This window comes from Mesoplodon densirostris, chromosome 4 (assembly GCF_025265405.1).
Source record: "Mesoplodon densirostris isolate mMesDen1 chromosome 4, mMesDen1 primary haplotype, whole genome shotgun sequence".
Lineage (NCBI taxonomy): Eukaryota > Metazoa > Chordata > Mammalia > Artiodactyla > Ziphiidae > Mesoplodon > Mesoplodon densirostris.
Genome location: NC_082664.1, coordinates 35,914,923 through 35,937,711, shown reverse-complemented (window position 1 = coordinate 35,937,711; position 22,789 = coordinate 35,914,923). Strand labels below are relative to the sequence as shown.

At 46.4% G+C, this 22,789-nt stretch overlaps 1 protein-coding gene across 3 annotated transcripts in view; it reads left to right on the top strand.

The window, feature by feature from the left end:
• Positions 1 to 22,789, top strand: part of PLEKHH1 (pleckstrin homology, MyTH4 and FERM domain containing H1) — a 51,778-nt gene that overhangs the window by 6,398 nt on the left and 22,591 nt on the right. For all 3 annotated transcript variants that reach the window (XM_060095957.1, XM_060095955.1, XM_060095958.1), the window contains exons 2-5: positions 2,295 to 2,453; positions 14,799 to 14,861; positions 15,775 to 15,924; positions 19,873 to 19,956. In XM_060095957.1, coding sequence (XP_059951940.1) covers positions 2,295 to 2,453; positions 14,799 to 14,861; positions 15,775 to 15,924; positions 19,873 to 19,956 — 456 coding nt within the window. The remainder of the gene's footprint in view (positions 1 to 2,294; positions 2,454 to 14,798; positions 14,862 to 15,774; positions 15,925 to 19,872; positions 19,957 to 22,789) is intronic.

Below are 22,789 nucleotides of genomic sequence, written 5' to 3'. Positions count from 1 at the left end.
CCTCCCTCCCTCCCCCTGGCAACCACAAGTCTGTTCTCTAATGACAAATTTTTATTATGGGAAATTCTAGGCATATACTCAAGTAGAGAGACCAGTATACACATCACCCAGCTTCAGAAATTATCAGCGTTTTGACAAATCTTATAGCATGTATCTTCCTCCACTCCAACTCCTCATCTCCTATGGTGAAGTGTTTTAAAGCAAACCCGACGCATTATAACATTTCACCTGTAAGACATATGTATCTCTAACAGATGACATTTAAAAATACTATCAAGACTCTCTGCTTCCACTGCAGGGGACACGGGTTTGATCCCTGGTCGGGAAACTAAGATCCCACATGCTGCACGGAGCAGCCAAAAAAATAAAAATTGAAAAAATTAAAAATAATAGGGCTTCCCTGGTGACGCAGTGCTTGAGAATCTGCCTGCCAATGCAGGGGACACGGGTTCGAGCCCTGGTCTGGGAAGATCCCACATGCTGCGGAGCAACTAAGCCCGTGAGCCACAGCTACTGAGCCTGCGCGTCTGGAGCCCGCAACAAGAGAGGCCGCGACAGGGAGAGGCCCGCACACCGCGATGAAGAGTGGACCCCGCTTGCTGCAACTAGAGAAAGCCCTCGCACAGAAACGAAGACCCAACACAGCCGAAAATAAACAAATAAATAATTTTAAAAATAAATAAATACATAAATAAATAATAGGGATTTCCCTGGCGGTCCAGTGGTTAAGACTCCATGCTCCCAATGCAGGGGGCATGGGTTCGATCCCTGGTCGGGGAACTAAGATTCTGTGTGCCCTATGGCGTGGCCAAAAAAATTTTTTTTAATAAATAAATTTTTAAAAAATTATAAATAAATAAATAATATATTATCAATCTAGAAAATTAACAATTATTCTTTAAAATCACCTGATAGTAGGGAGACCATATGTCATGGTTTGGGACAGACCAAATTTATGCTTGTTGCCAAACATAATTATTAATAGCACCCTGGAAGTGGGATTTAAAAAGTCCTGGTGGTGGATGTGTCTTCCGGCCCTTCTCTGCTTTGTGCCCCCTCTGCGCCTGTGTCTCCCTTCTCATACACACTCATACATCCTTCTTCATTTTCTCATCCCCGACCCAGGTTTTCTTTCTCTAAAATATGTTCAGGAGACATCTGGGTAAATTCCCCTGCCTGGAAATATTATAGGTGTCTCCTTGGCTTGTTCTGAATTTGTCTAAAGTGTTTTCTAAAGACTTGTGGTTTTCTCCAGAGGCTACAGCAAAATATCTACCAATTTTCTGGTTTGCATTTTATAACATAAAGGAAAGAATGAACATCCGTTCCAAAACAGGATGATTTGATGACAATATATGAAATCCCAACTAAATAGAAAGTTGTCAAGGAAATTTGAAGCATTACATTTTCGTTCCATTTTTTCCCATCTAAAATCTATATAGTTGTAAAGAATCAGTACTCAGCTGGGAACCAGGGTTCCGCCTCCAGTTAGCCACGTGATCATGGATGAATCTGTTACCCACTTTAAGCCTTCCCTAAACACCCTCCCCCCAGCATAGTCCACTCCATTTCTCTGCTTCCATTTCTCTGCATATTGATTAGCAATTGCGACTACATTGTAATTTTGCAATTAGACTTTACTAAGAGTTCTTCAAAAAGACAAGGGGACCTCTCTCATTTCCCTTTGCATCTTCAGTGCCTAGAACAGTGTCTGGCACATAGATGTTTGTTGAATGAATAAAGTTTTGTTAAATGGATAGTTGAATGAAAAACAAATGAGCCCTACTTTTTTTTGTTCGTTTGTTTTGCGGTACGCGGGCCTCTCACTGTTGTGGCCCTCTCCCGTTGCAGAGCACAGGCTCCGGACACACATGCTCGTTGGCCATGGCTCATGGGCCCAGCCGCTCCGCGGCATGTGGGGGATCTTCCCGGAACGGGGCACGAACCCGTGTACCCTGCATCAGCAGGCGGATTCTCAACCGCTGCGCCACTAGGGAAGCCCATAAATGAGCCCTACTTTTCACTTCTGTAACGATGAGACTAGGTCCTCCTTGCGGTTTCTTGGGTTTTGTGATTTCCTGAGGTTGCGCAGCTACCTTCTGATGGAACGGGACGTGCTGAGCTCAGAGAACTGGCCATGGGACAGAGGGAGAGCCAGGCTCACTTACCTTCCCCATCCCCCCCCCCCCCCGCCCTGTTTCCTCTGTCTTCCTTTGGTCTCCTCCTCCTTTCCTCAGAGAACTCTTGCTCACACACTTACGTATCTTTTCCCCTCTCTGTGTGCTGGCCCTCAGGGCTCCCTGGAATCTCCAGAAGTTGCTTCCATCATGGCAGAACTCAAGGTGGAGACCCGGACCAGTGTGGACTGGCAGAAGCGCTGCCTGGCCCTGGAAAGCCAGCTTTTCCGGTTCCGCCTGCAGGCCAGCAAGATAAGGGAGCTGTTGGCCGACAAGGTGAGTCCTGGAGAGCAGGCAGCCTCTAATGTCTCTGCAGAGGTCACTGTCAGAGGGAGAGTTGGGGAAAGCCAACTTTCTTTTTCTTTTTTTTTCTGAGCGGTTTGATTGATTGATTGATAGATTGAAATATATTTGACATAGAACATTGTGTAATTCAAGGCATACATGTTAATTCGATCCATTTATATATTTTAATATGATTGCCATTGTAGCAGTAATTAGCACGTCTATCATATTTCATAATTATCATTTCTTTTTAGTGGTTGGAATAATTAAGTTCCAGTCTCTTAGCAAGTTTGATGATTATAGTACAATATTGTTGTCTGTATTCACTATACTGTGCATTAGATCTCCAGGGCTTATTTATTCTCTGTTGCAGGAAGGTGAACTTTTAATAAGGTGCTTTCCATTCTTATAAAATGAAACCCAAGGTACTTTGTTTTTTCAAAGACCAAATTCTAAGCAGTTGACTAATCTGTCATCTTGCATCCTTTCCTACTCTGCTTCTCCATATGACACACCAAAGAAATGATACAGATCTTCATGGTCGTGCATCATCTCTTGAGTCACGTGTATCTACAGTGGAGGTTCTATTATTCCCCTAACGTTTCTTCCTCAATGTGGGGAAGGAAGATATTTTAGGAGAGAAGAATGGATATCCCCACCCTGCTGTTCACCCTCTATTAAGATTATGAGCTGTGGAAGGCAGGCTGGTTTCTGGTGACAATGATACAGAATTTGGAGCCAGACCTGCCTGGCTCTGCCACTTCCTAGCTACGTGACAGTGGGCAAGTCCCTTCACTTCTCAGCCAGGGACACAAATGTCTACCTTTCGGAATTATTTTGAGAATTGTATCAGATGACATATATAACGGTTCTGGCATAGAGTCGGTTTTAAATGGAAACAGTTATTATCTTTACAGGTTTTTTTTTTTTTTTTTTTTTTTGCGGTACGCGGGCCTCTCACTGTTGTGGCCTCTCCCGTTGCGGAGCACAGGCTCCGGACGCGCAGGCTCAGCAGCCATGGCTCACGGGCTCAGCCACTCCGCGGCATGTGGGATCTTCCCGGACCGGGGCACGAACCCGTATCCCCTGCATCGGCAGGCGGACTCTCAACCACTGCGCCACCAGGGAAGCCCTATCTTTACAGGTTTGGGTGGGCTGGGCTGGGAAACTGACCATTATTCATAATGTTTCCATGGGAAGATACACATTCTAAACGGCTATTTTCAGAGGCATTTTGGAGCATAACCCATCTAGAACGTGGCAACCTACACTAAAATATATATATCTTAATTGAATCAACCATTCTGTCTATAGTTTTGTTTACAGTAGCCATCTGCTAGTAAACCCTTCTTTCCTAGTACAAAAGTAAAATTCAGTCCACCTCTAAGTAATGTCAAAGTCTTGATGAATAAAGCCTGCATAAATGACCTGTTTTTTTGACAACCCCACAACCTGGAGTCCAGGAAGACCAGTCATTGACATCACCTCTGCCCTTCCACTGCTGAGGGAAGTGGCCCTAGACTAGCTTGGACTAGAATTCATGAACCTTGGGTGTGTTGGCATTGCTATCGCCTAGTTCAGGCTTTGCAGAATGGAGACCGGCAGGGTTCCTTTGGGTGTGGTTCAGGTACTGCTAGTAGAATTCAGCCACCTCGGGGAAAGGGAAAGAAACCTTAGACAGTGGTGTGGTCCTGCGTCCCCCATGCCAGAAAGCTAGAGTACTGGTTAACCGTGTACATTCCTGGGCCCCACCCCGGTCCTCCTGATCCAAGTCTCGTGCTGCTAATTATCTGTATGTTTCAGAAGCACCCAGAAGTTGGTTTTGTACACTATCAAATTTGAGAACTTTGTCTCGTGTATGGAACTGGAGGTGTGTGAGGGAAGGAAGGGATAAGAAGGGATTGATTCAGCCAGCTGGTCTACAGCACATCTCAGAGCCAGGAGACTTCTGTTTCTAGTAATAACCTAAAAATGACCACCATGAGACACCTACTCATACTAGATTAAATATTTAAAATATCCTTCTAAGTGCAGAGCTATGTACTAAAAAAATAAGAGGAGGGCTTCCCTGGTGGCGCAGTGGTTGGGAGTCCGCCTGCCAATGCAGGGGACACAGGTTCGTGCCCCGCTCTGGGAGGACCCCACATGCCGCGGAGCGGCTGGGCCCGTGAGCCATGGCCGCTGAGCCTGCACGTCCGGAGCCTGTTCTCCGCAACGGGAGAGGCCACAACAGTGAGAGGCCCGCGTACCACAAAAAATAATAATAATAAGAGGAATCCTCAGGGGGCAAAATGAAGAAGAAAAACCAGAGTGGAACTCAACACTGAGTTGGGCAGCTGAGTTGGGACGGGTGAGTGTGACCTCCCTTTAGTAATGAAACTTTCAAGGTTGAGTTTTAACATCTGTGGTGACAGAGATGAGGTCTGGCCAGTTGGAGGCTGGAGCTGAAACGGAAACTTCCAGGTAAAGTCAGGACTATCAAAGGAGTTTACACGAAATAAAAAGGTGGACAAGGAGAAGAAAATCATCCACCAGCACAGGGAGACAACAGAACAGCTTCTCATACTTAGCCAAGGCTCTGGGCAGAAAAAAGAAAAATAAAGAAAATAAAAATTGTTCCCCGAGAGCCTGATGATGTTAGTGGTTTAACATGAGAATTTATACTATCTGTGTGGTTTAGGAACCTGAAGTTCTGGGCCAGTGATACCCCCAGAGACCTTGTAGAAGCAGACACAGAACCTCTCCTGGAGGAACAAGACCTCAGCCCTGATTACACAGGATCCCCACAGGGAAAAAAAAAGTCCTTAGTGAAGATGAATATATGATCCACAATGACTAAATCCTTGGGAGAATAACCCACAGTGAGTGAGAGTCCACGCATGCAACAAACAACTGGACTCGGTCACCACAAGAACTTCTAATAATAGAACTGTTGGCAACACACTAAATCAATGTGTTCAGGACTATTGAAAGGAATTCCCTGGCGAATTAGGACTCTGTGCTTTCACTGTCGAGGGCCTGGGTTCAATTCCTGTCGGGGAACTAAGATCCTGCAAGCTGCGTGGTATGCCCCACCCCACCAAAAAAAACTATTGAAGACATAATAAAGTAATTGAAAATATAAGACAAGAACAAGACACCATCCAAAAAGATGAGAAAAAGAACCAAATAGAACTGCCAGAAATGAAAAATGTTTGCAATGAAATTAAATGTTCAGTGGATAGATTAATGTCAGATTAGGCACCACGTGAGACAGACTTCATGAACAGAAAGACAGACCTGAGGGCAGCATAGAGAGATGAAGACACAGGCTGAGATGTGATTGCCAGAATGACAGGATCCTTATGGAGATTCCAGAAGTGGAGAAGAAAGTGAAAGAGAGGCATGATTCAAAGAGATAATGGCTTTAAAGTTTCCAAACTCGGTGAAAGACTTAAAGCCTCAGATTTAGGAAGCAGGATAAGACCAACCAGTATATATGTTTAAAAAGTCCATTCCTTTTCCTGTAACATTCCAGATATAAGCAATCTAGCTCTGGGGGGAGGTCTGCTACATGTTTGAAGGTGGTTCACCCTCATGTCCACATTCCAACTCCTTCCCTTTGATAGCACGGGCCAAAGGTTGCCTTCATTCCTTCTACTCACGTCCCATTGGCCACTCACTCATGTGGTTATACCAGGCTGCAGGAAAGATTGCAAAGTGTAGTCTTTATTCTGGATAACGATAGGCTCTGTTAAAAGTCAGAGGTCGTATGAAAGAGAAGTGGAGAACAGAACGTGGGGAACAAATAGCAGTCTTTAAGTCTAGATTTTAAGTCTAGAACAATAGAAATAACAAACAGAAATAGAGCATATAACTTTCAAATCAGGAGAGCAGCTACTGGAAATGGAATAAAGTCTATTAAATCCAGGTGAGGAAGAGAGAAAGGAGTATAGAAAAAAAGTAGTAATACAAAGCACAAAATGCAATGGTAGCAATAAATCCAAATACAACATTTTAAACCAACTATACTTCAGTTAAAAAAAAAAAAGAAAGAATCCAAATATATTGGTCATAAATAGACCTATACAAGAATGTCCTTTGCAGCAATGATGCATGAAAAATTGGAAATACTCTAAATGTCTATCAGCGGGGGATGGATAACCATGTTGAGTGTATCTGTACGATGGAATGCTACATTGCAGTTAAAAATGAGTCAAGTAAAGCTACATGTATAAGGTCAATAAATCTCAACAACCAACATTGAACAAAAAAGATCAGAAGGATATATATATAGAACAATACAGTTTATATAAAGTTTTAAAACCTGCCCAAAACAGTACTCTCTGTTGTTTAGGGGTGTATACAAATGAGGCAAAAATGTAAACACAGCCAAGCATAGGGTAAGTACACTTAGAAGGAGAGGGGTAACATTGGAGAGAGGTACACTGGGGGCTTCAACTGTCTGTTGTGGTCCATTTCTTAGAAACAGCAGAAGCAGAGATGACGAAAATTAAGATTTGACCAAGATGAATGGTGGATACATGTTTTAAAAAATTATTCTCTGCATGTTTCTGTTGGCCTGAAATATTTCATGATAGAAAAATGTTTTTAAATGCCTTCCTCCTCTATTCCCCAGGGGCCTCAAACACATTATAAACAAACACCTTCTTCTTCCACAGCCCCTTGGGTCTGGGTAGGTTGAACTTCTATAACATCGGCCCCTTCTTCTCTTCCAGACTGTGTTTGCTCACCATCAAAGTAACCAGAATGCCCTCCCATAACAATGTTGGGGGCTCAGAATGTGACTTGGGTAAAGAAAGGAGAAGTGTATAGACACAGGACAGAAGAGCCTGGCGGTGTGGGAGGGGAGAGAAAGAAACCTTGACTAGGAATCATGGGCTGGGAGACTTAAGTAGGGAAGAGGGTTGGGACATTAGCCCGACACTGGACCTCTTGGCAGGAAACCTTAAGGCCGTAAACACCATGTTGCTCAATGTCAGGGCTATGCCTGTCACCTGCTGTCATCCCCAAACCAATAGGCCAGGTTCAACAATTCATTAGAGGTTTTCCCCAATACGTCAAGGTAACTTTCAGGTCACAGGAAGAGATGACCCAGGTTTCTCGGCCCCTGTCTCTGTTGCTGCTCCCAGAACTTACTTGTTAGTCATCATCAGTACCCACCTGCACCCAGGTGAGCCAGGTCAGGTGGGTCCCTCTGGCCAGCCCCCTCCCTTGCCTGTCCCCTCCACCTCTGCTGTTCCACACAGCCCGCCCGGCCACCCGTGGAGATTGCATTGCCTGGATGATGGATGGCCACTCACTCGCTGCAGGCGGTCGTATAGGGCAGGCCAAGCCTGTGAGTTTCCCAGGGGCCCGGCCCCGCCTGGGATCAGATACCGCGCACTGGCCACTAAGGCTTGGAAGCAAGCCCTCCTCCTTCCCCACCGCACAGTCTGCTCGTACCTGACTCCCTCTTGCAGAATTGCCATTCGAGACAGGATAATCCCTCACCTAAGGGTGAGAGAGGGCAGGAAGGTCGAGGAGAGGAGGCAGCCCTAGACCTTGCTTCCGCTGGGACACGTGTCACGGTCTGACGTGCCCTTGCCCAGGCCACCCATTCCGAAGCCAGGTGAGCTGTGGGTCACTTTCCATCCAGCACAGAAGTTGAGGGAATGGCGCATGTCTTAGAGTTCACATCTTGTCTGCTCTTGGGAACCGTTTCCCCAGTGCTCTTCTTGGTTGAAGAAGTCACGGAGGTAGTCAGATCAATCTAAAAACTGATGCTGTTCTAAGAGCTGGATATTAAAAGTCCCTTGGACTTTGTTCATTCTTGCTAAACTTGTGCCTCAGTTTTCCCATCAGAAAAGTGGGAGTATACTGTCTATCCTCAAAAGAGCTTTGTATCATGATGAACACATGGCATCAATATTAGGACTAAAACAAGTTAAAATTTCTTTATTTATTTACTCCCTCTTTGCTTCCAAAAGGGATTTGAGTGGATCTATTAAAGAGAAGACATTACGTAATAAAACATCCGTCATTTTTGAGCTTGAATATTTTTCACTGAGGCCCCTCTTCCCGAGGCCTGTTCCGGTGGGACGGTGTGCACTTCCTCTTTTTCTAGAATCCCTTACTAGTTTCTCCAACCAATGTTTTGAAATACAGTAACTCAGTTTTATATTTATATACCAAAAATTTGTACTTCAGGACTTTTTTTTTTTTTTTGAGTGTATAAATGGTTCAGTTCAGTCCCTTAAACAAAGGAACAATGACTATTGCTCCTCCCCGCTCTCACCACGGATTATACAGAGGCGGTGATTCAGTTTAGACACCAGCTTCACAACGTGCTGATAGAACACAAGGCCCAGAAAACATATCCGTAAATACCTCAGAATTTGTGAAAAGGCCACAGGCACCTTAAAAGGAGAATACTAAGGCTGTCACGACTAAATCTGCATAAAGTCAGCACAGAATCAGCCTTAGCAGATCTCCTTGCTGACGGATCCGATTTGCTTTGGGAGTAGCTGCCTTCTAGAACTTTTATTCACTGTGTATGAGTGCGTACGTGCGTGCGTGTGTACGTGTGTGTGCGCGTAGAGAAATTTTTTTATTCTCCTAACCCCCATTTTTAATAAGGCCCACTATAGTATTTCTCAGGAACCATAGTCTTGCTAGAGCTTTGTACTCCTATAAAGCCATTCGAGAAGAATCCTTTGCCAATAGGGGCTCTGCCCTGGGATGCTTGCTTTGTGTTCGGTGGCCAATCTAGTGTTTTTCAGAGTGTGGTCTGTAGACCACGTGCATCAGGATCACCTGGGATATTCTTTTCAAGCACGTTCCTGGGTCCATGCCTCAGACCTGCTAAATAAAAACCTCTATAGTCAAGGCCCAGGAATCTGTAACAAGCTCCATGTGAATCCTTATGCCCCTGAGGGTGTGAAATCTACTGCCACAAACTCTTGCCCTGGCCATGTCCCTGGGCCCACTCACCTGTCCTTCTAGTGGACGCCTTGAGCCCTTTGAGCCTCAGAGGGGGTTCTGGGTGGGGGGGTGGGGAGCAGTGGACCCACAGACAAGACTTGGAGTCCTTTCTTTCCTGCCTCTTCTGAACTCAGACAGCAGGGCGGCCCCCCAGTTTTATCTTGGGAATGAGCATATGATTTCAATTGAACAAAAGATTTGATACTAAAAAAACAAAAAGTTGAGAAACATTGTCTTTGATTACAACAGAGTTAGAACCATTTAACAACTAAAACTGGGGGTTGCAGTCTCAAAGGCTTGCAGGTAACTAAACTTACATGAGTAAGGATTCGGGGCAGTGTGCTACAGCTTGAGGAGGAAGCCATGTATTGCCGTGAGAAAAGGTAATCCTAGCGTGTCCAGATCTCCTGAGTTTTCAGGAGAAGCTGGAAGTCGGGGATTGCATGTGGAATCTGGGTTTTTACGGGATGTGAGATTTGGATGTGAGGGGCACGGTGGCTAAGAGGATAATAGACTCCAGAGCCAGTCCTCCTGAGTTTGAATCCCGGCTCCGCCTCCTAGCTGTGTGAGGTTAGTCAAGTTACCTAACCCCTCTGCGTCAGTTTCCTTATCTATACAACAGGGATAATGATAGGACCTGCCTTCTAGGATTGGGATGAAGATTAAATGAGTTGATACGTGTAAAGTGCTTTAACCAGTGCTGGACACATAACAAGTGGCCTTGTTTAGTTATATCTGTGTCGGCTAAATGCCCGCAGCACTGTAGGTCTTACGTGATGCTCTGTAGGCTAATAGTTGGAAACCTCTGACTTAAAGCCATTCTTTCTGTAGATGGATCATAAGTAGGCCGGGTAATTTATCATCTAAACTGGGACACTTTGGAGAGAGAAAAGAAGGCTCTATTACTAATTATTCTGGATGACAGGTGACCACTGGACTGTCCCAGGCAAGCTGACCCTGGTCCTAAGTGCCATCTTTGTATATGAAAATCCAACAAGTGGCTTATAGCTGTGAACTGCTCAGTAAGTGCCAAGTTGTGCACGTGAGCTTGACATGAGGCATCTCCTGTGATCTTCACAGCAGTCCTAGGAGGTGGATACTAGGAGGTGGTGAGGAAACTGAGGCAAAGAGAGGTTAAGAATGTATCTAAAGCCACACTGTGGTGGAGCCAGTCAGGCTCCAGAGCCTTAGGCTTACCTGTACCATTCTCTCCAGCCGGTGCAAAGCAGTGGTAAGAATGTTGAACCCTTTTCAGAGGGATAGCTGAGACCCAGCCTGGTGTGGCTCTGGGCTCAGACCACCACTCAGCACGCAGGTCTGTGCTGGGAGCACGAGAGGGTGCCTGCTGCCTTTGGGGCCAGTATTTCACAGCGTCACCGAGTGTAACAAGGAGCTGTGGACATGGGGATTAAATACCAGGTTGGTGCCCAGTGCATTTCATCAGGTCGCTGCAGCCTGTTCTAGGGTGGCTTATGAGTCTCGGGTTAAGTCGCAGCTGGTGAAAGTAGATCCTGCCTAAAAGTCAGATGCCCAAACCTGACACCGCCTTGGCTGGTGTGTCAGCCAGACCCACAGACTAAAAGGATAGCTGAGGACACGGTCCTAGGGAACCCTCTGAAAGGAGAAACAGAACCCAAATAAGGGGGGCCTGCAAGTAACTCGGCTTTTCAGAGGTCCAGGTGTGGCCCTCTAAGTGAGCATAAGGAATGATCTGCCATCATGAGAAGTGTTGATGCTGGGGTTAAAAGAAGAGTTTGAAAACCCCAAACATGATATACCGGCATAGACACCCCTGGGAGTGTTCCAGTGGCAATGAAGAAAATGTGTTTTCATAAAAACAGAGGGAAACATGATGTTAAAGATATTCTCTTCAAACAAGGATGGCAGGATGTTGGTAACTGTTGGAGCACAGTGATGGATACATAGACGGTCATTGTACTCTCCTCTTTTAAAAAACTTCCAGATGTTCCAAATACTTTTAATGTTCAGAAATTCACTTTAGAGAAAAGAGAATACTCCAGCCTAAAGGTGAATACAGAGCGCTTTGAGTCTCGAGTGTCCTTGCCCGGAAGATAAGAATGGCTGGAGGGTTGGCAGCAGGGAGGACCACGTGTCTGTTGGGCCAAGACTGGGAGGAGACCCTAGGCTCCAAGGGGTGCCTTCCTTTCCATCTGCTTCGCTGATAGCATACCTTAAAATATATCTAATATTAAGATCTTGGGGGGGTAAAATACCATGTTGTCAATGACAGAGTGATTTCTGCTTCTGACCAGTGTTATTGACCACTCTTGACCCAAATGGAAATGCCCAAGTGGGAGGTAGGACTCAAATACATTCTAGTCATCCCTCTAGCTTGGTTTCTCCATCTGTAAAGTCGAATATGAATGATCGTTTCCTATGGAAATCGTATGTGTTCTGAGCTACAGAGCAGATGTCAGATCTAAATGAAGGTTAATCTCTAACAAGGACCTACTGTAGAGCACAGGGAACTCGGCACAATGTTATGTGGTAGCCTGGATGGGAGGGGAGTTTGGGGGAGAATGGATACCTGTGTATGTACGGCCGAGTTGCTTTGCTGTGCACCTGAAACTATCACAACCTTGTTGATCGGCTTTTCCCCAATATAAAATAAAAAGTTAAAAATAAGTAAATTAATGAAGGTTAATCTAGGAAACTTGTCAAGAATCCAAAGCCTTCCCATTCAGTATTTCATTGTATTCTTAAAAATTAAATGTTCCCGGGCTTCCCTGGTGGTGCAGTGGTTAAGAATCTGCCTGCTAATGCAGGGGACACGGGTTCAAGCCCTGGTCTGGGAGGATCCCACATGCCGCGGAGCAACTAGGCCCGTGAGCCACAACTACTGAGCCTGCGCTTCTGGAGCCCATGCTCCACAACGCGAGAGGCCCGCGTCCCACGATGAAGAGTGGCCCCCGCTTGCCACAACTGGAGAAAGCTCTCACACAGAAACGAAGACCCAACACAGTAAAAATAAATAAATTAATTAATAAACTCCTACCCCCAACATCTAAAAAAAAAAAAAATTAAATGCTCCCAGTAATTGTATTAGTTAGGGGGTGTGTTTCTGATGAGGGCAGAAACGCCAGCTCTGGCCAGCTTAAGCAAACAGGGAATTTATTAGGACGAGCCTGGGACATCTCAGAGAACTAAAGAACCTACCTGGTAATCAGGACTTGGTAAAGTTTGTGCACGTTCTCTGGTGCAGCCCCCTGGCTCTCATTTCTGGCCTCTTAATCCCACATTTCAGATTCGTGGGGAGAGAGAACCTGATTCGCTCCTGGGGGGAGAGAGTCGGCTCTGGTGCCCAAGGGGGAAGGGTTATATAGTACTAACCTGGTCATGGTTATGTGTCAGTCACTCTCCCCAACCCCGCCACCAAGTAGAATTTTTTTGTGTGCTAGGCAGCCACCCCTATAACCATAATATTGGTTTATTCTATGCTGTTACCTCCCCCATGGCTACAAAGGGCCAAGGACTGTGTGATCTTGGAAAGGCCGTCTGGCTGTAATTGATGCCTGAGTCTGGCCAGAACCAACCCACTCTCTCAGGCTTGAGTCAAGAGGTTCCATCATGTTTATTAAACACAGGAGAGGAAGGAAAGAAGAGATGCAAACATCCTCGGCCTGAGCACAGGAATGCCTGTCAAAGATGGTCCTGTCTGGGCTTCCCTGGTGGCCCAGTGGTTGAGAGTCCACCTGCCGATGCAGGGGACACAGGTTCGTGCCCCGGTCTGGGAAGATCGCGCATGCCGCGGAGCGGCTGGGCCCGTGAGCCATGGCCGCTGAGCCTGCACATCCAGAGCCTGTGCTCTGCAACGGGAGAGGCCACAACAGTGAGAGGCCCGCGTACCGCAAAAAAAAAAAAAAAAAAAAAAAAAAAGATGGTCCTGTCTATTGGGAGCCCAGGGGGCATTTTTGTCACATGGGTTGTAAATCTTGAGTTTTACTTGGGATCCTCAGTCCTTTCAGAGGGACTGTGTACTGAAAACATCTGTCTCTCCCCAACCCCAAGGAGGATAAAACGGATGAGGGAAGGCGGCCCTGAGAACAGAGTTTCCCCAGGTTCTCAAACATGAACTGCCCCCGGGTAACCCTCCTTTTACTGCCCAGCACCAGGCTGGAGGGCTCCTTCTCTTCCATCTTTTAATCAAGGAGGGAAAGCAGCATTTCAGCTGAGCAGATGAGAGGTTGGGAAAGAGAAAAAATTAATTGCTCAGTTCACTGGTAAATATCAAGCCAGGGTCCAGGCCAAAGGGAGAGGTTGAATAGCCAGAGAAAAGGCCAAATCTGCAGAGATAAGGTGGGCAGGGCTGGACTGGAGCTTGGGAGGCAAGGCCTGTACAGCCTCACAGAGGACAAGGCTGGGAGGTTCTGCCTCTAGTGTATTTTTCCAGCATACCTGTTGCCCTGGGGCAAGGCAGGGCGGGGAAGGAAGCAGTTGCCTGCCTAGGCCGTGGCCCATGGCGCTTGGTAGGAGAGTGGAATGTATGGCTCTCCTCTGCTTCCGCAGGACTTCTGTGTGATGGTGTAAGGTTTTGGCAGTGCACTCTGAGCCCTGGCCAGGGGGAGGGTGGGAGCTGAAAGCCAGCTCACACTTCACTCAACGGGCTGTGAGCTCACGAAGCTGCAGAGATGCCGTGTGGGCCGTGGGCTGGTGAGCTGCTCCTTAGGCTTCACCTTAGATCTGGTCCCTGATGAGGCTCTGTGTATGAGAACATTGGTCCCTTTTCTTGGGCCAACTGGCATACGATTCCAGACTGGTAGCTAGATAGAACTTTTTTTTAATGTGCTTAAGATTAAAGAAATCAAATAAGGTCATACCTGTGAATGCCATTTGCAGTCAGAGGCATCCTTGAAAGAAGGGGAGGAAGTATTTGTCCCCAGCCAGGGAGCCATTCTGGGGTAGGAAGGAATATCCGATGTGATGGGGGCTCACATGGGAGCACGTTCCATGCCAGGCACATGGCAGGGCACTGCCTGCAGCCCAGTGCTGAGAGGAGAGAGAGGTCTGGGAGAGGAGCCTGAAAACAAGAGTAAGGGTGAGGATGCCTCAGGGAGAACGACGGTGGTACTGCTCCCCCTCCCCGGGCGCCCTCCACAGGGAGAAAGACCCAGGCTTTTCCTCACTCAGCAGAGAGGACAGCAGCTCTAGGCTCTTCACCTGCCCAAGAAATTCAGGATAAGGGAGCCGAGGGCTGCCACGGCAATCTTTACCCTGACATCCTTGAGCCCCTTGAGATGGGCAGTTTGAGCCCGGCCTGTGTGTAGCATCTGCACAATTCACATGCATTGCCTTGATGCCATGTTCACAGTAGGGACACTGCACCTAGATCTCCCTTCCTCTCTGGTTGAGCAGATGCAGGAGCTGGAGCAGAGGCTGCTGGAGGCAGAGCAGAGAGCAGAGGACGCGGAGACCCAGGTAACCGGGGAGGGGATGGCAGGAGTGTGCAGCGGAAATGACCATTGGCCTTTCCTGACCCTTTCCCTGGGCACACATGGACATGTCACACCGATAAGCCTCTTACAGGGACGAGGAAAACCAGCAGCCATGTGTTAGACCTTCTGAACAAATGAAGGTGCCTGGGGCTTTCTGTGGGCATGAAGGAATCTTTGGGTAAGGGTCAGTGAAGTGAGCAGGTGAGTGGCTTAGTCCAAATAGGCTAGGTTATGCTGAGTAACCAATGAAGTCTGACGTGTCTGCAGTTTATCACATTTAGTTCTCACTCATGGTACCTCTCCATTGAGGGTTAGCCAGGGATTCTACTTCGCACGGTGATTCAGGGATCCAAGGTAATGGAGCTCCCCATCTTCCAGCGGAACCAGCTAGAACATGCAGCCTCCTTGGTTGCCATGGCAGGGAAAGAGAGCTGGGTCCTTGTGCGCCAGCTTTTAAATACTTCAGCCCAGAAATGACTGAGTCATTCCACTCAGGCCCATTGGCTGCAGTGAATTCCATGGCCATCTAACTCCAAGAGGGCTGCAAAGTATCGGGAAGTTCATGGACATTCAGTGAGCAGCATATGTCTCTGCCACAGTGAAGCTGGAGCATTTCCTCTCCAGGGCTGTTTGACCTGCCCAGCTTGTCCCTACTGGGGCCCCCAAAGTTAGATGGCCCTACACCCTGCTATTCCTTCCTTGTCAATTCCTTCTTTTGCCCAGATGAGGCTTAATAAGTGGTCATTGAATTAATTGGCCCCAACTGCCCTGGGTATGGGCTCTGCCTGAGAGTCACAGGTTGGGGCATCAGGAAGCATCCCATCCCATCCCATCCCATGTTGGAGGCCATTTCACACACTGTACCCCAACCCTATGAGACGGTTGGTATTTTTCAGGTGGGTGTGATGGAAGAGAAGGTGAAATTGTCCAATCTGAAGAATGTGGACTCAGCAGGCAGCCTGCACCGGAAGTACCAAGAATTGCTGAATGCCATGCAGGGCAAAGACGAACTCATCGGCCGGCTGGAGGCACAGTTGGAGAAGCAGGTAAGTGCCAGTGCCCCCCTGCAGCACCTGCACCCACTGCCCACGGCTCCTTGAGCAGAGCCCCTCTGCTTGGGCCACCGGTGGTGGGGACTCTCTCCCTCACAAGACTGTTCTTTCTCGCTGAGATGTATTGGAAGGTGCGTGAAGAGCCAGGCAGGTGATATGGTGGGAAAGGGACCTTGGAGGCTGACTCACCTGGGTTGAATCCCCTCTTTAGCACCAGTGAGCAAACTACTTAAGTCGCTGATTCTCGTTTTACGCATCTGTAAAATAGGGGTTGTGGTACGTCATAGGGCTGTCGGTAGAATGAACTCAGGGAATCTGGGTACAGTATCAGACCTGAGGTCGGTGTTTGGTAAGGAGAGCGTTTCCTTTTCCACCCTGGTCTTGTGCCCTGCCAACCTGTGGGTCACGTAGTAGCAGAGCAGCACAGAGCTGGACCGTCAGCCTTGGTCAACTGCTCGGCCAAAGTTTCTCAATGAACCTGAGTAGACAGAGACCAGAGTTGCCATCTCTTCTGAAAAGTGCATAGGAGCCCAGGAGAGGTCACTGCCCAGTATTCCAGCCACAGTCAGCATCTTTGTTCTGGAGGGGACGTCTGGAACACCCCCCTGCCAGTCCCCTGGGCCCAGCTTCCCCTTCACGATCCCATCAGCTTCATCCTAATTCTGTCTCTTCCCTCTGCCACTGGTCTTACCCACCCAGCTTTTCCCTGGTGCCAGAGCTCCATTGTTTCCAACAGAAAACCTCACAGCATGGCCAGACAACTTGCAATTTTCCACATGTGTACTCTCCATGGAGGTCCCAGCTAATCCTGCTGGTGCCTTCCCACTACCATGGACACATTCGTAATCATTCATCGACAGTCACTGAACATTTCCTTTGTGGGATGTGCCTCCCACAATGTGTGGGACGCCATGTGTTCCTGAAAAATCATGGGGAAATATCAATAGAATGTTGACACATGGAATCTCTCATCAATTTCCTATTGATTTTATTTTATTTTTAATTAATTTATTTTTATTTTTGGCTGCATCGGGTCTTCGTTGCTGCACGTGGGCTTCCTCTAGTTGCAGCGAGAGGGGGCTACCCTTCGTTGTGGTGCACGGGCTTCTCATCGCGGTGGCTTCTCTTGTTGCAGAGCACGGGCTCTAGGCATGCGGGCTCAATAGTTGTGGCTCGCGGGCTCTAGAGCACAGGCTCAGCAGTTGTGGTGCACGGGCTTAATTGCTCCGTGGCACATGGGATCTTCCTGGACCAGGGCTCGAACCCGTGTCCCCCTGCATTGGCAGGCGGATACTTAACCACTGCACCACCAGGGAAGCCCTCCCACTGATTTTAGATACCTGTCTTCTCTGTTGAGTGGTTCCTAGTTAGAAGTGGTAGCACCTGGGAATTGGTGGACAAAATGATTCCTGCTACAGCTTACTTAGGTCAGGAAAAAAAATCATTTTACAATAATAATAGGTCCAGATCAGAAGAGAGAGAATGCTGTTTTGCAAGTCAGTAGACCTGGTTTTAGCCCCAACCATGGCACAAACTGACAGAGGCAAGTCATTTCACCCTCTGGGCCTCAGCTTCCACAGCCACATAAATATCAGGGTATCAGCCTAGGTCAGGGGTCGGCAGACTTTTTCTGCAAAGGGCCAGGTAGTAAATATTTTTGGCTTTGCAGGCCACGTGGTCTCTGTTGCAGCTAGCCAACTCTGCTGCTGTAGCCTGGAAGTGGCCCTAGACAATACAGAAATGAATGGGCAGGGCTGTTCAGGGAGGGACTAGGTGGAAGGCTGGATTTGGCCTGTGGCCCGTCTGCAAACCCCTAGGTAACCTTACCGGTTCGCCAGCTCTCAAATACTGAGTCAGACATTTCCATATGCCCATCTCATTTCCACAGACTCCCTTGTTTGGAGCTTATGTCCATCATCTTACAACTTCGAGGCAGTTTTTCCCTAGAAGTATAACCAAAGTCATTACTGCTGGTCTCTAAACAACTGAGAGTACACCAGTTGTCTCCATGCTTTTTATTTTTATTTTTTTAAATAAATAAATAAATAAATTTATTTATTTATGGCTGCCTTGGGTCTTCGTTGCTGTGGGCGGGCTTTCTCTAGTTGCGGCGAGCGGGGGCTACTCTTTGTTGCGGTGCACAGGCTTCTCATTGTGGTGGCCTCTCCTGTTGCAGAGCACGGGCTCTAGGCACACAGGCTTCAGTAGTTGTGGCATGTGGGCTCAATAGTTGTGGCTTGCAGGCTCTAGAGCACAGGCTCAGTAGTTGCAGTGCACGGGCTTAGTTGCTCCATGGCATGTGGGATCTTCCTGGACCAGGGCTGGAAACCATGTCCCCCGCATTGGCAGGCGGATTCTTAACCACTGTGCCACCAGGGAAGTCCCTCCATGCTTTTTAGAGCAGGGAACTAGTACTCGTTCTAGAACTTGTTGATTACCTGTGCCTCAGGCACTGTGTGGTGCACTTTCTTCATCCTCAAGATGGTCCAGAAGGGAGATGTATCTTCGCCCATTTTAGAGATGACATCACCAGAGGCTGATGTGGCCTTCCCAGTGCCCCACAGCAAATAAGCCTCAGAGGCAGAGCCAAATCCCCAAAGCCTGTATTTTGTTCTCTCCTAGGCTGCTATTCTTTAGATACAAACCTCGCTTTTGAGTCATTTTACAGTGGTCACTTGGTATCCACAGGGCATTGGTTCCAGGACACCCCGCAGATACCAAGATCTGTGGATGCTCAGATCCATTATATGAAAGGGCATAGTACAGTCAGCCCTCCATATCCACAGAATTAGGTCCGTGGTTGGTGGAATCTGCAGATGCCGAACCCACCAATACGGAGGGCTGACTGTGCTTCACCCTATTACATCAATATAATGAACTTGAGCATCCGCAGATCTTGGTATCTGCTGGGTGTCCTGAAACCAGTACCCCTGTAGATACCGAGGGATCACTGTATACTGTTGATTATTTTGAGAGAATTGTCCTCATGTGCTAATTTACCTTTATTTTTTTATTTTTTAACTGTAAAGGTAATACATGCTTATAGTAAAAAATACAAAAAGACCAAAAGGGTATAAAATGACATTTTTCCTCCGTCCCCATCCTTCATTTTCATTCCTCACCACTAACCACTGTTTATTGTGACCATTTCCTGTGTATCAGAGCAGTGTTCCATTTTCATTTTGTTTATTTAGCCAAGCCCTTATTTGTGGACTCTTAGGTTATTTCCAGTTTTGAGTTTTTTGTTTTTGTTGCTTTATCAAATAGTAATGCAATTAATGATTCCTAAGCAGTGGGTTTGTTAGATCAGTGGTATGGACATTTTAAATGTTGACAAATATTATCAAGTTTTTCCCCAAAAAGGCTTTGCCCATTTGTATGAGGTGGGCTGTTTTCCAACAACCTTGACAATTTAGGGTTATATCAAACTTAAATTGTGTTAGTCTGGTAGAGGAAAATGGTGTGTCACTTTTATTTGCATTTTAAAAATAATAATGAAGATTGCACAGCTTTTCATGGGTTTCTTTCCCTTTATTTGCTGTTGATTTCCTATTTATATCTTTTGCATGTATTTATTGGTTTGTTAATTTCAAATTATCCCTTTTGTATGTAAGTCATTTGTGTTGCAAATCATCTCCCAATTGGGCTTTTCATTTTGTTTAGGGGCATCTGTTTGTTTGTTTTTTTTGTCATATAGTAATTTATAGAGATGATATAGATTTATTCGTCTTTTCTTTCATGGCTATTTGGGATTTGTATTATGCTTAGGAAGGCCTTTCTCACTTTAAGAATATTTTCTAAGAATTCATAAATGAATGTATTTTTTCCTATCGGCCGACCTCCATCCAGTCCCTTAATATTTCTTCTCAGGGCCTCCCACCTCCAATTATTCACTAAAACGGTGACCACCGTGATGAACTAAAGGCCCTCTCTATCTTGCAGAAGAAGATGAGAGCTGAGGAAGCAAAAATCGTTCAAGAAAAAGCTGCAAAGATCAAGGAATGGGTGACACTGAAGTTAGCAGAGGTGAGTGAGAGCTTATCTTGGGAAGCCTGCAAGGGACCTGCGTGGGGCTGCTCCTGTCCCTCTGCGTTTTTCTACCTCTATCTGTTTGTGGGTCCTTGCCTGCTTTTCATTTTGTTAACCGTTTGTCTCTCATTCAGCTTAAACACTGAGACACTTCACTTCATTTTTCCCTTCCTGCTGTCAGAGTTGGGTTTCCCTAGAGCTCCTGGTTTGCTTTGTGTCTGGGGAGAAAGAATGAGTCTCACTTCTGAGGGGTCCCATCAGCTTCCTTCTGAGAAGCACACACAGTCCTTACCATCCACCCTCTGTCCTCTCCATTCTTTTTAACTTTTTTTTTCTTTGGTGCTCAAATATACATAAAATATACCACTTGAGCTGTTTTTGAAGTGTACAATGCAGTGGCATTAAGTACATTCGCAGTGTTGTGGACCCATCACCACTACCTCCTAAACGTTTCCCACCCCAAGCAAACTCCATACCCATTAAACACTAACTCCCCCTTGTCTCTCCCCCCAGTCCCTGGTAACCTCTATTCTACTTTCCACCTCTGTCCATCCGTTTTCATAGCTCATCACTTGCTACAGCTTTATTTAGGAAATCAGGACTAGAAGCTACAGCGCTGCTAGCAAAAAAACAAAAAACAACCTCTTTCTAAACAGAAGGAAGGGGAATTGAAGTTTGGGGAAGGGTGAACACTCACTCCTGACACAAGTGGCTCACACCTGCAGGGGGTAGCGGCTCATTTTGCCTCCTGTCCTTTCTGTGGACACACATCTCAGGTCACCTGCTAGACTACAAGTCCTTGGGGACAGAGCTGATGCCTCTAACCTGCATCTTCCACAGCCCTGATCTCTTGCTAAAAGCTCAATGAAAGTGTGTTGGCTTTCCAATTAGAATGGGTACTAGACAGCCTATTAACAGGACCTGGCATATTGGCTGGAGACAATGGAAGAACGGTTATTTTTTGCTCCTAGGTGAATAAGAGGTCAAAGTTACTTTTATCAAAGGTTGAAACAAGAAAAAAAAGTATGTTTTGTCAGGGAAGATAATGAGGAATTAAGGGCCTGTGGATTATGACATGGTGAAATGATATGGTGAGAATAAAACATCAAACAATGAAAAATCTGGGTCCTAGAGCTCAGGATAAAAATCATTAGAATAATTGGAAAAGAAGAATGTAATTAACCAACAATTGTTAAACACTTGCAATGCATCAAGTTCTAAGGCAGGCATTTTAAACATAGATACTGATTTACTCTCAATGACAACTTCGTGGAATGATTACTGCCATCTTCAATTTATCAATTAGTAAACTGAGACAAAAAAAATACAAGCAAGTTGCTACTGTGATAAAAGTAATTTTTATAGGTTGTATATTGTTCCCGACTCCTTTCCAGTAGAAGGATAATATATCCCTGCCCCTTGCCATAAGATGTGCTATGCCTCCCTGAGGAAGGAATATGCTTCTGCAGATCATGGACATTATGCTTGTTTATATGACTTGCTCTAGACATATATGTAAGCTATATTCAATTAGAAACTTCAAGAACAGTCACATGGGGACTTCCCTGGTGGCACCGTAGTTAAGAATCCACCTGCCAGCATAGGGACTTCCCCCGTGGTGCCATGGTTAAGAATCCACCTGCCAATGCAGGGGACATGGGTTTGAGCCCTAGTCCGGGAAGTTCCCACATGCCACGGAGCAACTAAGCCCGTGTGCCACAACTACTGAGCCTGTGCGCCTAAAGCCTGTGCTCCACAACGAGAGAAGCCACCACAATGAGAAGCCTACGCACCGCAACGAAGAGTAGCTCTCGCTCACTGAAACTAGAGAAAGCCTGTGCACAGCAACGAAGACCCAATGCAGCCAAAAAAGGAAAAAGAAGTTTAAAAAAAAAGAAAAGAACCATCACATGAATTTATTATTGTCCTTTTCCTTTTTCCAGGAGATAGGGTTTTCTCCTTCATCCTGGATCCAGGATAAATAAAGCATGTGAAACTGAGTAGAATACATATGATATAAAATATAAGCAAGGAAATAAAAATTTTTGTGTTATAAACAACAACAACAAAAAAGTGTGTTGGCTTTCATTTCAAAGAAAATGCAGCCACCCTGAGGCTGGATCTCATGGATAGTATGTTGAGCAGAAGAAGCCAGATACAGAAGTACATCTTGAATAATTGCATTTATATAAAGTTCTAATGGGCACAACTACACTAATGTGTGTAGGGTGCATACTTAGATGGTAAAACACAGAAAGCAAGGAAAGGAATCTCATAGACTCAGAAGAGTTGTCGCCTTAGTGGGGAGGGCGGATCTTGTGATTGGGGAAGGACAAGTCCGGGATGTCTGGAGTGTTGGCAAATTCCTCTTTCTTAATCTGGGTGGCAGTCACATGAGTATTCATTTCAGAATCATTTGTTAAGCTGTTCATTGGTGTAGAATGCAGTTTTTTTTGTGTTATATTTCACCATTTTTTTAGAAGGTTAAAGATACCTAGAAAAGAAGGACTTCCCTGGTGGCACAGTGGTTAAGAACCCGCCTTCCAAATGCAGGGGACATGGGTTCGAGCCCTGATCCGGGAAGATCGCACGTGCCGCGGAGCAACTAAGCCCGTGCACCACAACTACTGAGCCTGCACTCTAGAGCCCGCGAGCCACAACTACTGAGCCCAAATGCCACAACTACTGAAGGCTGCATGTCTAGAGCCCGTGCTCCACAACAAGAGAAGCCACTGCAATGAGAAGCCCATGCACTGCAACAAAGAGTAGCCCCTGCTCGCCACAACTAGAGAAAGCCCGTGCGCAGCAACGAAGACCCAATGTAGCCAAA